Source organism: Lissotriton vulgaris, chromosome 5, assembly GCF_964263255.1.
Source record: "Lissotriton vulgaris chromosome 5, aLisVul1.2, whole genome shotgun sequence".
NCBI classification, from domain to species: domain Eukaryota; kingdom Metazoa; phylum Chordata; class Amphibia; order Caudata; family Salamandridae; genus Lissotriton; species Lissotriton vulgaris.
Window position 1 is genome coordinate 399,572,246 of NC_141693.1, and position 15,518 is coordinate 399,587,763.

The 15,518-nt window shown below is 43.4% G+C and overlaps 1 protein-coding gene across 1 annotated transcript in view; it reads left to right on the forward strand.

Moving 5' to 3' along the window:
* The window catches only part of LRRC47 (leucine rich repeat containing 47), a 218,038-nt gene that overhangs the window by 76,511 nt on the left and 126,009 nt on the right, over positions 1–15,518 (forward strand). Inside the window, exon 3 of the mRNA XM_086921740.1 lies at positions 32–148. Within this exon, the coding sequence (XP_086777866.1) occupies positions 32–148 (117 nt within the window). The remainder of the gene's footprint in view (positions 1–31; positions 149–15,518) is intronic.

Consider the following 15,518-nt stretch of genomic DNA (forward strand, 5'->3'; position numbering starts at 1 on the left):
TACCCTAACACCTTTTAAACTTTTCTCTTAGACTAAACTTCATGATGACGTGTGTGAGAAAAGGACGACTGCCACTATTGCTACCCATGATCTTCGTTTAGTGAAAAGACCACTGATTTATGATGCCAGACCCCCCAAACAGTTTAAGGTATGCTTGATAACCATCTCTCTTCTGTACATTGACATAATTAGGACTGGGTGGAGATGGAAAGTCACTTAACTATACCGTTTTCAATATGTCTCCTTTATTTGATGTTTCTATTCTAGTTATATTCCTTGGTTAAGTCTCATTCAGCTGTGCAAGCTCCCTTCCTCCCTTTCATTAGGTGGTGGTTGCTCTTATTCTCACGATAAAAGTATTTACTCTGATCTGATCAAAAAAAGAAAATCTACACCCCATCAATGGTACACAAAGAAACTCTCCTTTTGAACTGCTTACATCCACAACGTTTTTCTTTTATCCCTCTCTTGATCATTTCTTTAATGCAGCTGTAACATTTTGTGACTCCTTCATCTGCTTTTACTTCGCTCATTGCAATGGCCATCAGTATGTCCCAGTTCTATCCATGTGGAACTGGCATAGCTGATTCCTTGTCCTATATGTATTTGGCCATTTTAGTACGAGCTAGAAATCGATTTATCTGGTTTACAAAATCTATACCAACAGAGGGTCAAATGGTCAGCCCCTATGGCCATTGGTGGTTGTAAGTGGCTTTCACATACAATTCATCACACATTCATGAGCTACTGGTTGATTAGCAGTAAACTATGATGGATAGAGTATTGCATCTGCACTGGGAATTAATTGTTACAGTGTATGTGTTTTTTTACCTTATATGTGGATTTGGATAGAGTCTGGAAACCTATTTTTTTTATCTGCACAGAAGCCCAGTATTTCATTGCAAATTCTGTTTTATTTCATGAGCAAAACTCTTTTCTTCTATAAGTGATGTTTTCTGTTTCATAATTTTGGTGGTGCGCTGTTTGCCATGACCCTCCTAAAAACATCAATGTTGCCCTGCTATCTTGACTGCCACTGCCATGTAATGTACTCTGAGCCCTGGCTGAGTGGTATTGTGCACCGAAGAGGAACATGGAATCAAGGGCTGCCTTGTTTTTTGTGGTCCGAGACACTGTAGGATCACGTTCTGGCAGAGGTGCTTGAATCTCTTGTGGAGTTGTCTGTGGTTGAAACAGTGACTCTTGTAACTGTTCTCATGCAGAGTCCAACCTGGCAAACTCCACAAGTAGAGGGCCACCAGGCATTCAGTCTGTAATGCTATGGATTCATGGAAGACAGCCAGGCAACTTATGGCTGGAGCTGTAAGTAGTCTATTGCTCTCCTGCTTCCTCTAGAGCCTCCCCAAGCACAGGCTGGAATGTGTGGCTATGGCTGTAACTGCTCCATCTAATAGGTTTGGGTCTGAGATTTGGGGCGAAGTTGGGGATCGAATTAAAAAGCTCTGGGAGCTGGGTAAAGATGCAATGAATGGGTGCCTATATGCTTGCCAAAAGTCTACGCCCTAAAAGAGTTAGGGTTTCCAAGGCATGCTACCACAAAGGTTCATGTGGGTGGCCCAAAGATCTATTGAACACACCAATGCCAGCATTGTATAGCAGCAGCATCATATTCTCTTTTCTGCTAAGGAGCGAAGACCAACTTTATTTTCTTTTTCGTTCCAAATGTATGCTTAATTTCTACATTCCCCACAGTCAGAGAGAAAACCCGAAGGCATCTCATACGGAGTTTCCTGGCTCCATAGTTCTGCCCCATCTTGAATGAATCACCGATTTTTAATTTGCCTTTATTTTACTCTCACCAGTAGTCCTCTGGCGCAGGGAAGCCTGCGCTGAAGGAAAACCGTTGCTGGACCTCTGTTCGAATATTGGTTTGCCCTTGCCAGTTTTTGCTCATTATCTTAATATCTATTGCACCGCTTGTGGTGCTTGTCACTCCCCCAGTCATGCTCCTCTAATGACTGGCCTCATAAGTTATGTTATGTTATGTTATGTTAATAACTTTTATTAGGCGCACAGCTGCCCCAGCAAAGGGGCGTCCTGGCGCCTGATCAGATACCACAACACAACAAATCGATGCTGGAAAAGAGAGGGGATCAATCAGCAGTAGGGAACAAATAAGTTTTTATGGCGCGTCTGAAAAGAGTCAGGCTGTTCAGGGCACAAATATGGACTGGGAGAGAATTCCACAATCCAGCCGCTAGAACTCGAAAGGAGCGACCTCCCATCCTACTCAGTCTGAACCTGGTCTTAACCGCCAGATGGCGAGATTCCGATCTGAGAGCCCGCGTAGGAACATAAGGTAAAACAAGATTAGCAAGGGCTGGAGGAGAGGAGAGTTTCAGGATCTTGAATGTCAGACAAAGAGCCTTAAATTTAATTCTTTGTCTGACCGGTAGCCAATGAAGAGAGGTCAAAACTGTAGAGACAGAACACCGTCTAGGAAGGCCAACGATGGCACGTGCTGCGGCATTCTGCACCCTTTGCAGTCTAGTAGCCTCATGGGCATTCAGCAGCACTGGTGCACCGAAGGCGCACCTAAGGCAAGCTCGTCTGCGCCTGGACCTTGCCCAGGGCCCATTGCCCTGGCCAGGCACAGAAATGACTCTTTCAAGAAAAGCACTGCTGACTCTTAGACCATCAGGTAAGGTGCCTTATGACAATAAAGTGTGCCCTGCTACTTTACCTGATTCCATAAAAATAAAATTGTATTCAAGTAAAGCTAAATGTCGAAGATCTAAGCTCTCAGGTGGCAGATCGGAAATGGAGACCCTGTGTTGCCTACCTAATAGTGATAGCCCCTTCTTCTCACACTAATTTTAACTGTTTGTTGTTGAATACAAGATAGTTTGTCCAACATCACCTCGAATTTCACGAATTTGTTTTAGGTCACCAAGCTGACATTGTGTATGTCACAAAGACCTGGGCGGATCAGTATTCGGGCCCAGAGATTATCGCCCCCATCCCTCTGGGCTGTGATATTTTTCTCCTGGACAGATCTGGGGGGAAAAGGTGTGTGTTGGCAGTGGTTTAACTTCACCACTTTCAGGCAGTCTTTACACCAGTGTCTGGGATGGATTTCGAAGCCTTGTTGTTTATGGTAAGATTCTCAAAGACAGTCTTTTAACAATATGTTGGTTTATCGTCCTCCCAGAACCCAGATCAGGTTTTGCGGCGCAACTCTGTGCTCTTCTCGAATTGCCCATTTTTAATTCCAATTTCTCAGTACTGGATGATTTTAACTTCCATTTGGAAAATAAATGAGACCTCGATTATGCAAGACTTATTGATACTTTGAATGATCTTGGATTGTCCCTAATAACTAGATGACCTATCCACTATGCAGACGTATGTTTGATTGCTAATTTTGGGATCATTAGAAAATATTCAATCTGTCGTCCTTTCCTCTGACCCGGTCAGATCACTGGATAGCGAACGGGCGTATACTGGCCCAGGACAAGTAGTGCGTGAATCGAATGGCTCCAGGGAGAGCCTGGCATAAGATTCAGCCGGTACAGTATAACTCTTTACTCATGTCCTCATCCACCAAACCCGCCAACAGTGTAGAACAGAAGGCGGATAATTTTTCCATTTGGATCAACTCCACCCTGGATGTCATTGCTCCAGCTGAACATAAAATTATATTTAAAAAGGCATCCCTCCCGACCATGGCATGATGAGACTCTTAAGATCTATAAACAAGAGAGTCGCAGATGAGAACGAAAATGGTGAAAAAACTATGAGCTTGAAGAGAACGTGAATTATAAACTAAAATTAGCTGAACATAAAAAACACCTTGTAGCTGCAGAGACAATTTACTATACAGAGCAAATTAAAACAGCCTGTGATGCCAACAAAACCCTTTCCCAACTTATGAAAAAATTTACAGTGCCCACCATACATAATTCTACAGCCAACTGCCAGGAATGTTGTGACTTTCTACCCTGTTACTTCCAAGACAATGTTGCAGGTACCTTTAATAAGTTCACTACCAGCCATTTGATTGCTCAACCATCGATGCAACTCTCTAATTTAGCTACAGAATACACAAGGTTTTTGAACTTTGAGGCCCCCACAGCAGAGCAACTGAGGAAATGTATACTTTCTATAACATCTGGTGTCCCCACAAGACCCATGCCCACCTATGATAATGTATATGGTTACAGAACCAGTGGCACTGGATTTAGCTGTTATTTTTGCTGCAATTTTCATAGAGGGGGTTGTCTCCTCTCAGTAGAAATCAGTCTCCATACTTCCACCCCTAAACCAAAAAAAATACCCTCAATTCCACAGATTTGAACTACTATCGCCCTAACTCTAGGTGTCCTTACTCTGCTAAGCAAGCAGAGAAAATGATGAATGAACACTTAGTCTCTTTCATTGATGATAACAATCTTCTGGGTGATACCCAGTTTGAATTTAGGAAAAATCATGGTACCTAATCCGTGCTGCTGATGGCACCAGAGGAAATCAGAGCAACTTTTGACAGAGAAGGGAATGCTGCTTTGGTCCGATTGGACCCTTCTGCTGCTTTTGATATGGTCAACCATGCTATATTGGTTGACCGTATGCAGATTCTGGGGATAGGAGGTCCGTCACGTGCTCTCTTGCAGTTTCTTGCTAACAGGCAGCAGGTAGTGGCGGTAGGAGAGTTCTCCTGCAAGTCTTTCTCTCTGCCATGCGGAGTCTCACAGGGATCATCATTGAACCCTACGAGGTTTAATTTGTATGTCAGACGTTTAGCCATGCTTATAAAATCTTTTGCCCTATCCCTGGCATCCTACGCAGATGACCTGCAAATTGCTGTGTCAATGTCAAAAGATGGCCAACTCTGGTTTTAGGAAGGGTGTGAGCAAGGTGAGTAAATGGATGGATGGCAACTGTCTGAAATTAAACTCATCAAAGACCAAGGTCATTTTATTTGGCAGTAACCCATCCTTATGGACACCAGCGTGGTGGCCATCTGAATTAATCTCTCTCCCCACCCAGTGTCTAAGGTCAAAAACCTGGGAATAATGTTTGATAATGAGCTGAAGCTGAAAGAACAGGTTTACAAGGTCACTTCTGCCTCTTTTTGCTCCTTAAGAGTAGTAAAAGAAATAGAGAAATATCTTCCCTTCGAGCTTTTGGAGACAGTAGTCATTTTTCTTGTATTGGCCACACTGCAATAGTCTCCATCTCAATCTCTCAGTAGGCTCATTGAGCACACTTTCTTTAAAAAAATCCCCAAATTTGAATTAGCTGAAAATGCAATCACGAAACTTCACTGGTTGTCAGTCAGGCAATGCATCGTCTTTAACGCCCTTTGTGTGGGGTACATGACCCTGCATGGGCAAGGCCCTTCTGTTTTTAAGAACTGTTCGAGGTGGTAAACACCTAGCGCGACCCTTCGTTCAGATTCTGCCAATAATCTGGTAGTTCCCTCTTTGAGAAAGACCACTTGTTTCTTTAGGTCCACAGTCCTGCTTTGGAACAGCTTGCCGTTGGAACTTAAAACAGCTCCCTCTCTATCGGTTTTTAGAAAGTCCTTGAAACCTGGCTCTTTGTCCAGAAATAGGAGATCAGAACTTCATTTCCTTGTCTCTTCTGGTGCCATATCCCCCCCGGGGATTAGTTTGCGCTTAATAAATTGCTCATTCATTCACTCACTCTAGGCAACTACTCCACTCTTCATTCAGTATGTTTTTATGTTTTGAACGCAATTAGGAGAGATTTTGTTCTCACGTCTAGATAAGTCCTAGTTTGTCGCTGATGTGCCCTCATTTGCCAATCATTGTTAGTGATACTAGCCTTTTGTTTTTCTAACTATTGAGTCTTCAATGCCTCTGTAAGAAAACAGGGCTTTTTGCATATGTTCCTTGCACGTTTTATCCCCTTTTGGACTGCTACATGCTGGATTTTAGACTCTGACAGCACACTGAAGCCTGCTAACCAGGCTCCAGAGCTAGTGTTTTTTCCTGCAAGTGACATGTAATGGACATCCCCAATTGACAGAGACCATACCTCTCTAAGTACCTGGTAAGAGGTACCCTCAGCATGGGTGGTGTAGGGGTACTTGGGGCCTGCAGCACTGGTTGTGCTACCATGAGTGACCCAGTTAAACAGATGACTGCTGGCCTGCCACTTTAGGCTGCAGGAACAGTGTTCACTGCTCCATTTCGACTTTGTCCTCCCCATGTGTGACCGGGTCACAGCAGTGCTTTTAAGTATATGTCAGTCACTGTTGGAGAAGGTCTGTTGTACCTTGGAGGTAGGGTGCAGTATATTAAGAGTGTATACATTTGATTGCAAGCTTATATGTCTCTATAGTGGCTTTACCATTAAAGTACACTATAAGTGATAGGCAGTCCATTGCATATCATGGGACTTGCACCCAGGTTGCTAGCTTCATTATGGCATCACCGAAATATGTCTGGTTTGGTTTCAAACAACGTGCCTTCTCTCCCCTGACATGAATCTGGTGTCAAGGGATGGCTGGCATGCACCCAGGTGGCTACCTACTGGTTGCCCACCTGTTTACTGTAGCTGACATGTGCTTTGGGTGGCAGGCCCAGGTCTTCCTGCCCCACCTGCCGCCAAGGCAGGCTTCTGGCCTTGTGCCAGGCAGTGTGAGCACTCCCAGGAGTCAGAACAAAGGCTTGGGCAGGAAGGAGGTCACACCTCCCTCCTCCCAAGTGGGCTAGTGAAGTGACACATCAGTGGGGTGAGCGTCAAAGACTGCACTGCCTCTGTTATGCATCAGGGCTGTCCTCCCTCAGGGTATCCAGGAGAGGTACACCTCCAGGAATGCTGGCCAATCCTCCAGGGTGAGCAGCCTTATATGTACACTTAAAGTTGATTTCTATCATCTTTAGGAGGGAAAAATAGTGGGATCTGGGTAGAAAACCTGACCTACACGACCGGATGTGGTCACCTCAGAGAAGGATTAGCTTTCGGGGACTAGCTGCCCATTGGCTACTAGCTCCCACACCCCTAACTCCCCTAAATTCAGAATTTAAGGGACCTCCCCCACCAGAACCTCCGTTCTGAACAACTTACTTCAAAGACTGACAATGAATAGACCCGTGTCACTGACAACAGGTTTTTCCCCACAAGCACAAAGCAAAAGAGGGTTACTGTGTCCCTGAGGCAATAGATGTGGAACTGAGTGAATGTTTGTCCTTGACTAAAACACAACACTTCCGAAGTGAAAAAATCTTTTTGAAGCCAGAAGCCCCCTCAGACTCCTGGATGGGTTCGAACAGTCCCCTGCAAACTGCTGGTAAATTGACGCTCAGGATCTAGAGAATCGCTGGCCATTGGGCCCTCTGAGGGATCGTCCAATGTTTTATGGTGTAGTGCATTCTGGGAGTTGTAATCTGGCGTTCAATGAAGTTTCAAGCCACTACCACACTCCCTTGAACTTCCAGAGGTCTACGTTTCTTGAAGTTATTTTTACCACTAGCAAGGCTTGTTCGTCACAAGTCCGATACCTGACCCCTTAACTCAGTGCTGCATTAAGAGGGCATTTCACTACACCTTCGACCGGCGTCACCAGTGACCCTGCTGTTGTGATTTTGCATCCCCTTTTTTGCTGCAGTGTCTCTGTGGGAAAAACAGCTTTACTGCGGGTGCCGTTTTGGACCACTGACAGCCAGGACAACTACTGCACTCGGGCTCCACAGGCCAGGTAAATTTGAACTGGCTGTTGCCTGGTCCTGGGACCCCCACCTCCTCTACCCTGCGAGGGTGGAACACAAATAAACCTCTAAGTGACCGTTTGTCACCACTAGTTTTTGCCTTTGCCCGCAATGTTAAAAGACTGCTGTATTTAATTTGCTTAGTTTCCATTGCTTTGAAAAGCCATAACTCTGGTTATATGTATGCTAAAAAGTTCGTTCTTGTGTCCAAAATTATATAAAAATAAGCTCTATTTTTATAAATTGGTGTCAGATTTCTATTGAGTGATACAAAAGGGGATGATGGACCGAGCGTTTGAGCAAATCAAACTCTCACCCCCAGGCTACTGATCTGGGTTTAATCCATAGCCATTCTTTAGCTCACTCAGCCACCCCAGTTCAGACATGGCCATATGCAAATCAGTCTGACCCTGTGCCTCATGGGAACAGTCCAGCCCGAACTGACAAGCCATGTCTTCCCTGGACCGGAAACAAGCATCCTGGGACCGGTTTCGGATTCATAATCCTCATCAGCCAGGCTATCTTGAATCCAGTGGCCAACTGAGCAAGGGACTCACGTCTGAGCATACCCTGCCAATTTAGGGCGAACAAAGTGATACAAATGGGGATGATGGACGGAGCGTTTGAGCAAATCAAACACTCACCCCCAGTCAACTGATCTGGGTTTAATCCATCACCATTCTTTAGCTCACTCAGCCACGCAACGAGGACGTCGCCTCCTGCTGGTGCTGCGGCCGATGCAGCAGTGTTGTTTGTGAGACTGGGAAGCTGCCTAGGTGAATGGAGCACATCACAGCAGCGCTACTTGCACCTGATGGTTGCTGTAAATTGTAAATGAAGACAATCACCCCACCGTGAATTGTCGAGGGAGTGCCAGGACGACCGAGGAGGCGGCCGGCCCACCACTGCGGTAAACCCATTGCCGTAGCTCCGGCCTTGCAAGTTGAACAGTAAGTGGTGCAGCCAGCCGCGCTTGTGTGTGTGTGCGTTAATTTGGTAATGTAACGATTGCCGCCGCAACATTGGTTTCTGATTGAACTCTCTTCAGTGCACTTTGAGCAGAATCTGAACTACTTTGTAAACTTACTGCCAATTTCGTTTTAAAAGGATAGGTGGTGGTGAACAGTAGTTCTAAAGCATGCCTTTGCTTTTCTGAATGATTTTCATGAATCATGACTGTGGAGCCACGAATGTCCCAGGGAAATACCTCTGCGTAGCATTCTGTTCTGTACGGAAGCCCGCCAATAGAGTGACAGACCTGGTTGTGAAATAACAGAGGCCTTTTATTCATGCCCTGCCAGGGGACTTCTGCCCACACTGGCGCAGGCTGCCCCAGTCCCTTTCGGGCTGCCTTGCTCCGGAAGAACTTAGTGTGCGGGGTGCACTGCCACATGGCCCCGTGGCTATCTTGTCCATCAGGAGAACTGCACTGAAAGGCTCGGTAGCTCATTGATGAGCGGTGACCCTGACTCGGCCGGCTGTCCCTCTCTCACCCCCTCTTCTATCACTACTCCTTCCCCAGCCCTCAGTACACTGACCAAGCCATTAGCCTCTCCTCTCTCCTGACATCGACCCGCCCGATACACTCAGCCCCCTCAGTATCCCAGAATGTATATGCAATGCAGTGGAGAATAATAATTTCCCCATTTGCATAATGAGCTAAAGTGCCTCTAACGATCTTACGAAAACTATAAATATGTAAACACGTTTCTAGCCCAGTTTGTATGCTACAGTTCATCTTGGATTCTTGAGGTGTACTTCCATCCTCTTCTCTGCTGCTGCTAGCTTTCCAGTTTCATGTTTCTCCCCAGTTGTGGAGAAGTAACTGCCGCAAACATACTTGTAAATGTAGTGGTGCAGGAGAAAGCGCTAGGCAGCCTCCGTTTTTGATGCTTTGAAGTAGTTTTAAGATCGTATTAGAGTTTTTTCGTTCCTCAAATGGGCGTAATTTCTGTAATACAGGTTTTACTTGTCTTCACTGCTTGATTTTTGTTAGCGAGAAAGTGTCACTCCTAGTTCTTGAATGTCACTCTTAATTACAGTGAAATTATGAAAATGTCACACATAAGCAATCTGAAACCTTCACAGCTATGTACTTAACCCTTCCAACATTAGGCGTACTATAAACATACACTCTGCTATCCATGTATACAAGCCCAAGGGGTTACAAAGCAGGCATAGATTGTGCACCTTTTAAAGGCCAAAATGTAAATACTATACCACAAATTACACATCTGATCTTCCTCGTGGGTATCTTCTTGCTGATAAAGTAATCGGAAAGGAAGCCGAGTATTTTAGGGTCCTCCTACTTTGTATACTACAGTGTCAAAATAAGCTCTGACTTCCACTGCTACTATGGTGCAGTGTGCGAGTTTGGTGACTCTGTTTCTTTATATCGACAAGAGCATTGCCTCTATTTTAGCTTTGTTTGTTTATGGTTAGTAAGATTTATTTCTCGCTGTTGAAATGTTCTCAGGATCCCAGTACATGCCCACATACATTCCTTTGTTAATGAACTTAGTGAAGATACCTCTGATGACTGGTATAACAAATCAATAACGTTCTCTTCTGCAACAAATCTTCAAGCATGGATAACTGCCACCCTGTGAAAAGGTCAATTGTATTGCAAGAGAATGCTGCAGAAACGTTTACTCATGTGCTAGCCCATCTAATACAAAAATAGAGAAATTTCATTTTGCATCCAATTCCACCTATTTAATTCTGTTAGAGCGGCTTTCTAATACTCGGTTCGTTAGTAACTACATTCACTTTTTCGGTATTCCACCGCTTATCTGGACTTGACACATTTTCCTCTGATAAAGCTAACCCATAGTTTAATACAGTTATGTGTTACAATTTAACTTAAATTTAAATGCTTTAAACAAAATTGAAATCCCATGCCTGGCACGCCTCCAACTTTTTATTCAGTTATGTCTATGCCTTTCGGTATTTTAAGTAAAACGTGAAAATACTCATAGGACATTGCGTGTAACTGTCAATGTTTTCTCCCAGTACCATACACCTGCCTATAAATCCTGCAACATTTGTTATATTTGTTACTTAGGCTTTTAGTGATGAGGCGAATAGCCCTAAACGTTCATACCACAAAAGAGGAATAAAAGAAGATAGGTAAATTAGCATTTAGATTTTGTCGAAGTTTTTTGTGGTTTCATTTGCATACGTGATGATCAGGTGGGCACCATTTATCTTGCATCGTGAAAATTATAATGGAATTGCTAACTAGGAACTCAAAGTAGAACTTTCAATGCTGCTGATCCAGAGAAGCTGTACAGATAGAGTGGCAAGTAACAGAAAACCAGCCTGGGTAATATAATAATAATAATCCACATTTGTAAAGCGCACAATCACTCGTAAGGGTCTCTAGGCGCTGGGGGCCGTCGGGAAGATTAAGCAACCTATTGCCCAGTGTCACATGGTGCTGGGCTAATCTGCTGCCGGTGCCGGGGATCGAACCGGGATCCCCAGATTCCGGAGTCTGACGCCCTAGCCGCGGCGCCACACCCGTAGAGGTCATATGCTAACTCACCAAAAGGTGTATGTATAACCGGTATTTCATCGCATGGCAGGCAATTAAAAAATAACGAATCTTCTCAAACAGCAAAGTGTGTTCATCGTGGCTGGGTCTCCTGCTCCACTGCAGTTTAATGCTGAGTTTAGTTCTTATTGATTTTATGCTTGGATGTTGCTTTTCATGCTTCATGTATTGCATTACCTACATTACTATGTGATTTGCAGAACGTGTGTTTAGAGAAGGAAAAGGTTTCTTACTCTGGAAGCCTTTAAAATCATAACGAGCATTCTTTAAGTTTCCACTTTGGGACCTCCTTGACATAATAGGTAGAACTTCCTGCATTGTTATGGGCGAAAAGCATCAGCAAATCCTCTAAAATGTAGTGTTTTCCACCTTGACTGCTCTCTAGTGTTAATGTCAAGTTCAGCTTGGACGGACATACAAACGTATACAAAAAAGTTATGGATTCAATGCTTGAATTAATCTCGGCCGCTGGTAACTATTCAAGTTACATCCTAGTCCATCGTTATTTTGCACACATTGCCACCTCAGTTTGGACCCAGCCATATGCAAATCAGCCTTGTACTAGGTTGCTTGTGTTCTGGTTCATAGAGGATCTGTCCTGGCAATTCGGGGTAGACTGTTCCCATTGGAGCACAGTTAAAACACTAGATTGAATCAGTTAATCAGTTAAGTCCCAAAGACCTCACCAAGGCTGCCCCATAAGGACATTACGACTCGCAAGCATTAATAGCATTGAAAAACTTGAAAATCGAAAGATTTACAATGCACTCCCATATAATACAATGGATAAACAATTTTGTTGTGTGTGTGAAAGGGTATCACTTCCTGATCGTGGGTGTATATGAAGTAAAATCTGTTTGCGTTGTCCCTTATCGAGAACAGCTTCTCCTTGGGGCACAACTGATTAGCCCCAACAAGATTGATGCTGAGTTAAATTAGCGTTCATTCATTTTATTAATCACTTTAGTAGCTGCAATGTGTGTTTAACCAATTTTGAAGTGAAGTTATTCTTTCTTTATTAATTTATTCATGGTTCCATCATTTCATGTATACATTGTCGTTAAACTATCCATAGTAGGGTATATCCTAAATCCCAATGCATTTCAGGCTGAGTGCCCTTCGTCATGAGATATTATTTCTCTAAATCCATGACGTCTTGCTCCTTCATAGGAAATAGGTTGATGGATGCAGATGTGAAGGATACAAATGAACCATGCAAGATGGCCTCTATCTTTCTGGAGAATGTTAATAGCACCCTCTCAAGAGGTCCGGTGAGCTACATTTGTCCCCTGGCACCTCATACCTTGTTACTGCGGAAAAACTTGGTGCATAAACTCTATTAAAATGTTTTAGGTTCTATGTCAGTACAAGGTGGTGCACCTTGTAGCACTTTTTGATTTTCTTTTCTTTGTTTTGTTGTTTCTAAACTTCTTCTCACTGGCACCTCTCACACTAAGCTTTGACTGCTCAACTACGTTACCTGTAGAGACTCAAGTGCCCAGAGGAATTAACTTGATCATTCACTTAGAGTATGATAGTATTTATGCCATGGGACCTGTGTTAAACGAGACTAGCCACAAAGTATACCGCCCAATAATCAGTGACTGCTCTAAGACCGCCCCACCCCAAAAAGTGGCATTGCACGAACTACAAAATTCTGCTCTGCGATTAAATGGTGTTTTACTCTTCCTCATTCATTCTTTGTAACCCACATTAATTCTAGCCTAATCCAAACAACAATTCTTTAACCTTTGCTCTAACCCCAATTTTTACTGTCACTCTTGAGTTGAATTTCATAGTAACCCTTAATGAAAACTAAAATTTAATTCTAGACCTTGTGCTAAGCATACAATATCCCTAATGTAAACCATAATCCTTTATCTTGTTTTAGCCTCACCAAAAACCAACATTTTGAAACAAAATTTATATAGACTTAAAACAACTTTTTGTTATAATGATTTCATTATTGGCACTTGTCTACAACGGTTTTCTCAGTTCAGAATTTGTTATTTTGAAAACATCCCTAGAGAAGCTGATTCTGATTTAGAGAGTAAGCAAGGGTCCAATGTACGAAAATGCAAGTCATAAATAGCAGATGCAAATTGCCCACTGCCATTTTGTGACCTGCATCTCACTTTTCGATGTGTCAATTTAACGCTTCAGATGGTCTCACTGAAGTTGTTCCCACAGGAAGTCCCACAGTTAAACCGGGATTGCAAGATGGCATCCTCCACGTGTAACGGTTTGTTGTTTGCCGAGGAACTCATGGGGACGCACTTCGAGTTATGTGTGCTATTGGAGTACAGTGCTATTGTCACCTTGTTTTTGTACCTCCAGACGGGGTTCTGTGAAAAGCTAAATATAAGTGAGTAAAGCGGAACCCCCATGGCTCCCGTCGTCTGCATTCCACCCTTCAGGCCGCACCCCCATAAGCTGTCCTGTTACCCTTTCGTCCTGGCCAATATGTGCTAGCAGTTTAGTGGCTATATAGAGATTAATGGGAAGGGCTGATTCACAAGTGTTTGGCAAAATGACTCTTTACAATTTGAATAGATTTCCATCATCTTTTTTAGATATTCATACAAATACCTAGGCTTAGTCGTGAAAATTTGTGGAACGAATAAATATCTGAGTATTCCTTTCGCTCTATGCCTAGTTCTATAGATTATCTGGAAAGACCGTCTCTATAGATCCGCATGGTGAATTTGTGAGAATTTCTAGCAGAGCCTTAATCCAACTTATTTTGAAAGATTGATTCTGTCAATCCTCATCTGTGTAATTACATGGGCAAATGCTTTTTGTCAAAAGTAAAATGTTCAAGCCTTTGAATGGGGCACATAGAAAGCACTTGCTAGGTGAACAATGTCTTATTATGGGAAGCACTGCAAATTGGCTTTGTGGTAGCGGAGTCTTGTGCCCCAATATACAGGACGCCCTAAAATTTAGATTACCCCAAAATTAATTTTATGCAGGTTTACTCTGGGGTGATCTTGCTCTTAAAGGCACCCTCCCCAAAATAATTTAGCAGTGTAGCAAATAAATAACTAGAACCACTCAATAACTGAGTGCTAGATCAGGAGAAAAGTTAAAGGCCTTTATTACATATTTCTCAATGTCAGGCGGTACAGAATAAATGCCAATAAGGCTCAAATGGCAAGATATATGTGTATCTATCTATCTATCTATCTATCTATCTATCTATCTATCTATCTATCTATCTATCTATCTATCTATCTATCTATCTATCTATCTATCTATCTATCTATCTATCTATCTATCTATCTATCTATATATCAAGTCCATTGCTCTCTCCCAGGTAGGAAAGAAGCACGACACAGCTCCGGGGACAAACAAAGCTTTATTCTTTTCTGAGCACAAGGTAGGTGAAGTCACGAAACGCTTGGGCAGACGCGTTTCAGCCATCCATTTGGCCTCATCAGTGCCGGTTCCATGGGCTTCTCGATGTTGCTGAGAACGGAGCGATGTTTGTTGGTAATGAGACCACTCCCAGTCAGGTGGTCACTTGCTCCTCCTCCACTATGTGATTGAAACTTGCCTCGTGCCGGCTCATCTTACAGGTGCATGCTGGTCTTGGGAGTCCGAATAGAAGCCATATACAGTGATAGGTTGAGCTGACACCAGGTGATGCCCCAATTTCCATCGGATTCAGTCTCCCAGAACAGTCGCCATTACCTGGAAAAGTTCCGCCTTTGCGTTTGTCCCCTTATCAGGCAAACAATGTTGCCTACTCTCTCCCCTTCAGTTCTTATTGCAGCAGAACCGTCGGGGGGGGCGCCACGTTTGTAGTTAATACGTAGTCCAAGTTTGTTGCAGGTATAACGCGGTGCACCAGACCGAGAGGGTGTGTCGTTTACCAGCGCCTGCTTATATATATATATATATATATACATACAAAGTAGTTCTAAATAAATAGCAAAATCATGAAGAAATCAGGTAGCCTCTCTGGTGGAATGAGAAAGTCTTCTCTGACCTTCAAAGCCAAGGAGTTCCTACACACAATTCTTGCATAGCAAATTGGGAGAAAATGCAGTCTCATCTTGGCATGTTCAAAGGTACACGTTTTAGACAATTCAGAGGTTTCATTGTCACTCTTCTCTTCATAAGCACTATTGCAGTCTAAGAAAACATTCAAGCATCTTCCGCATTATTGCTATCCTTGAGGTGTCGAAAAGAATATAAAACATAACCAACAAGGCTACATACCAGTGAAAACGTCACTACATCTGAAGGACAGTAAGAAATGT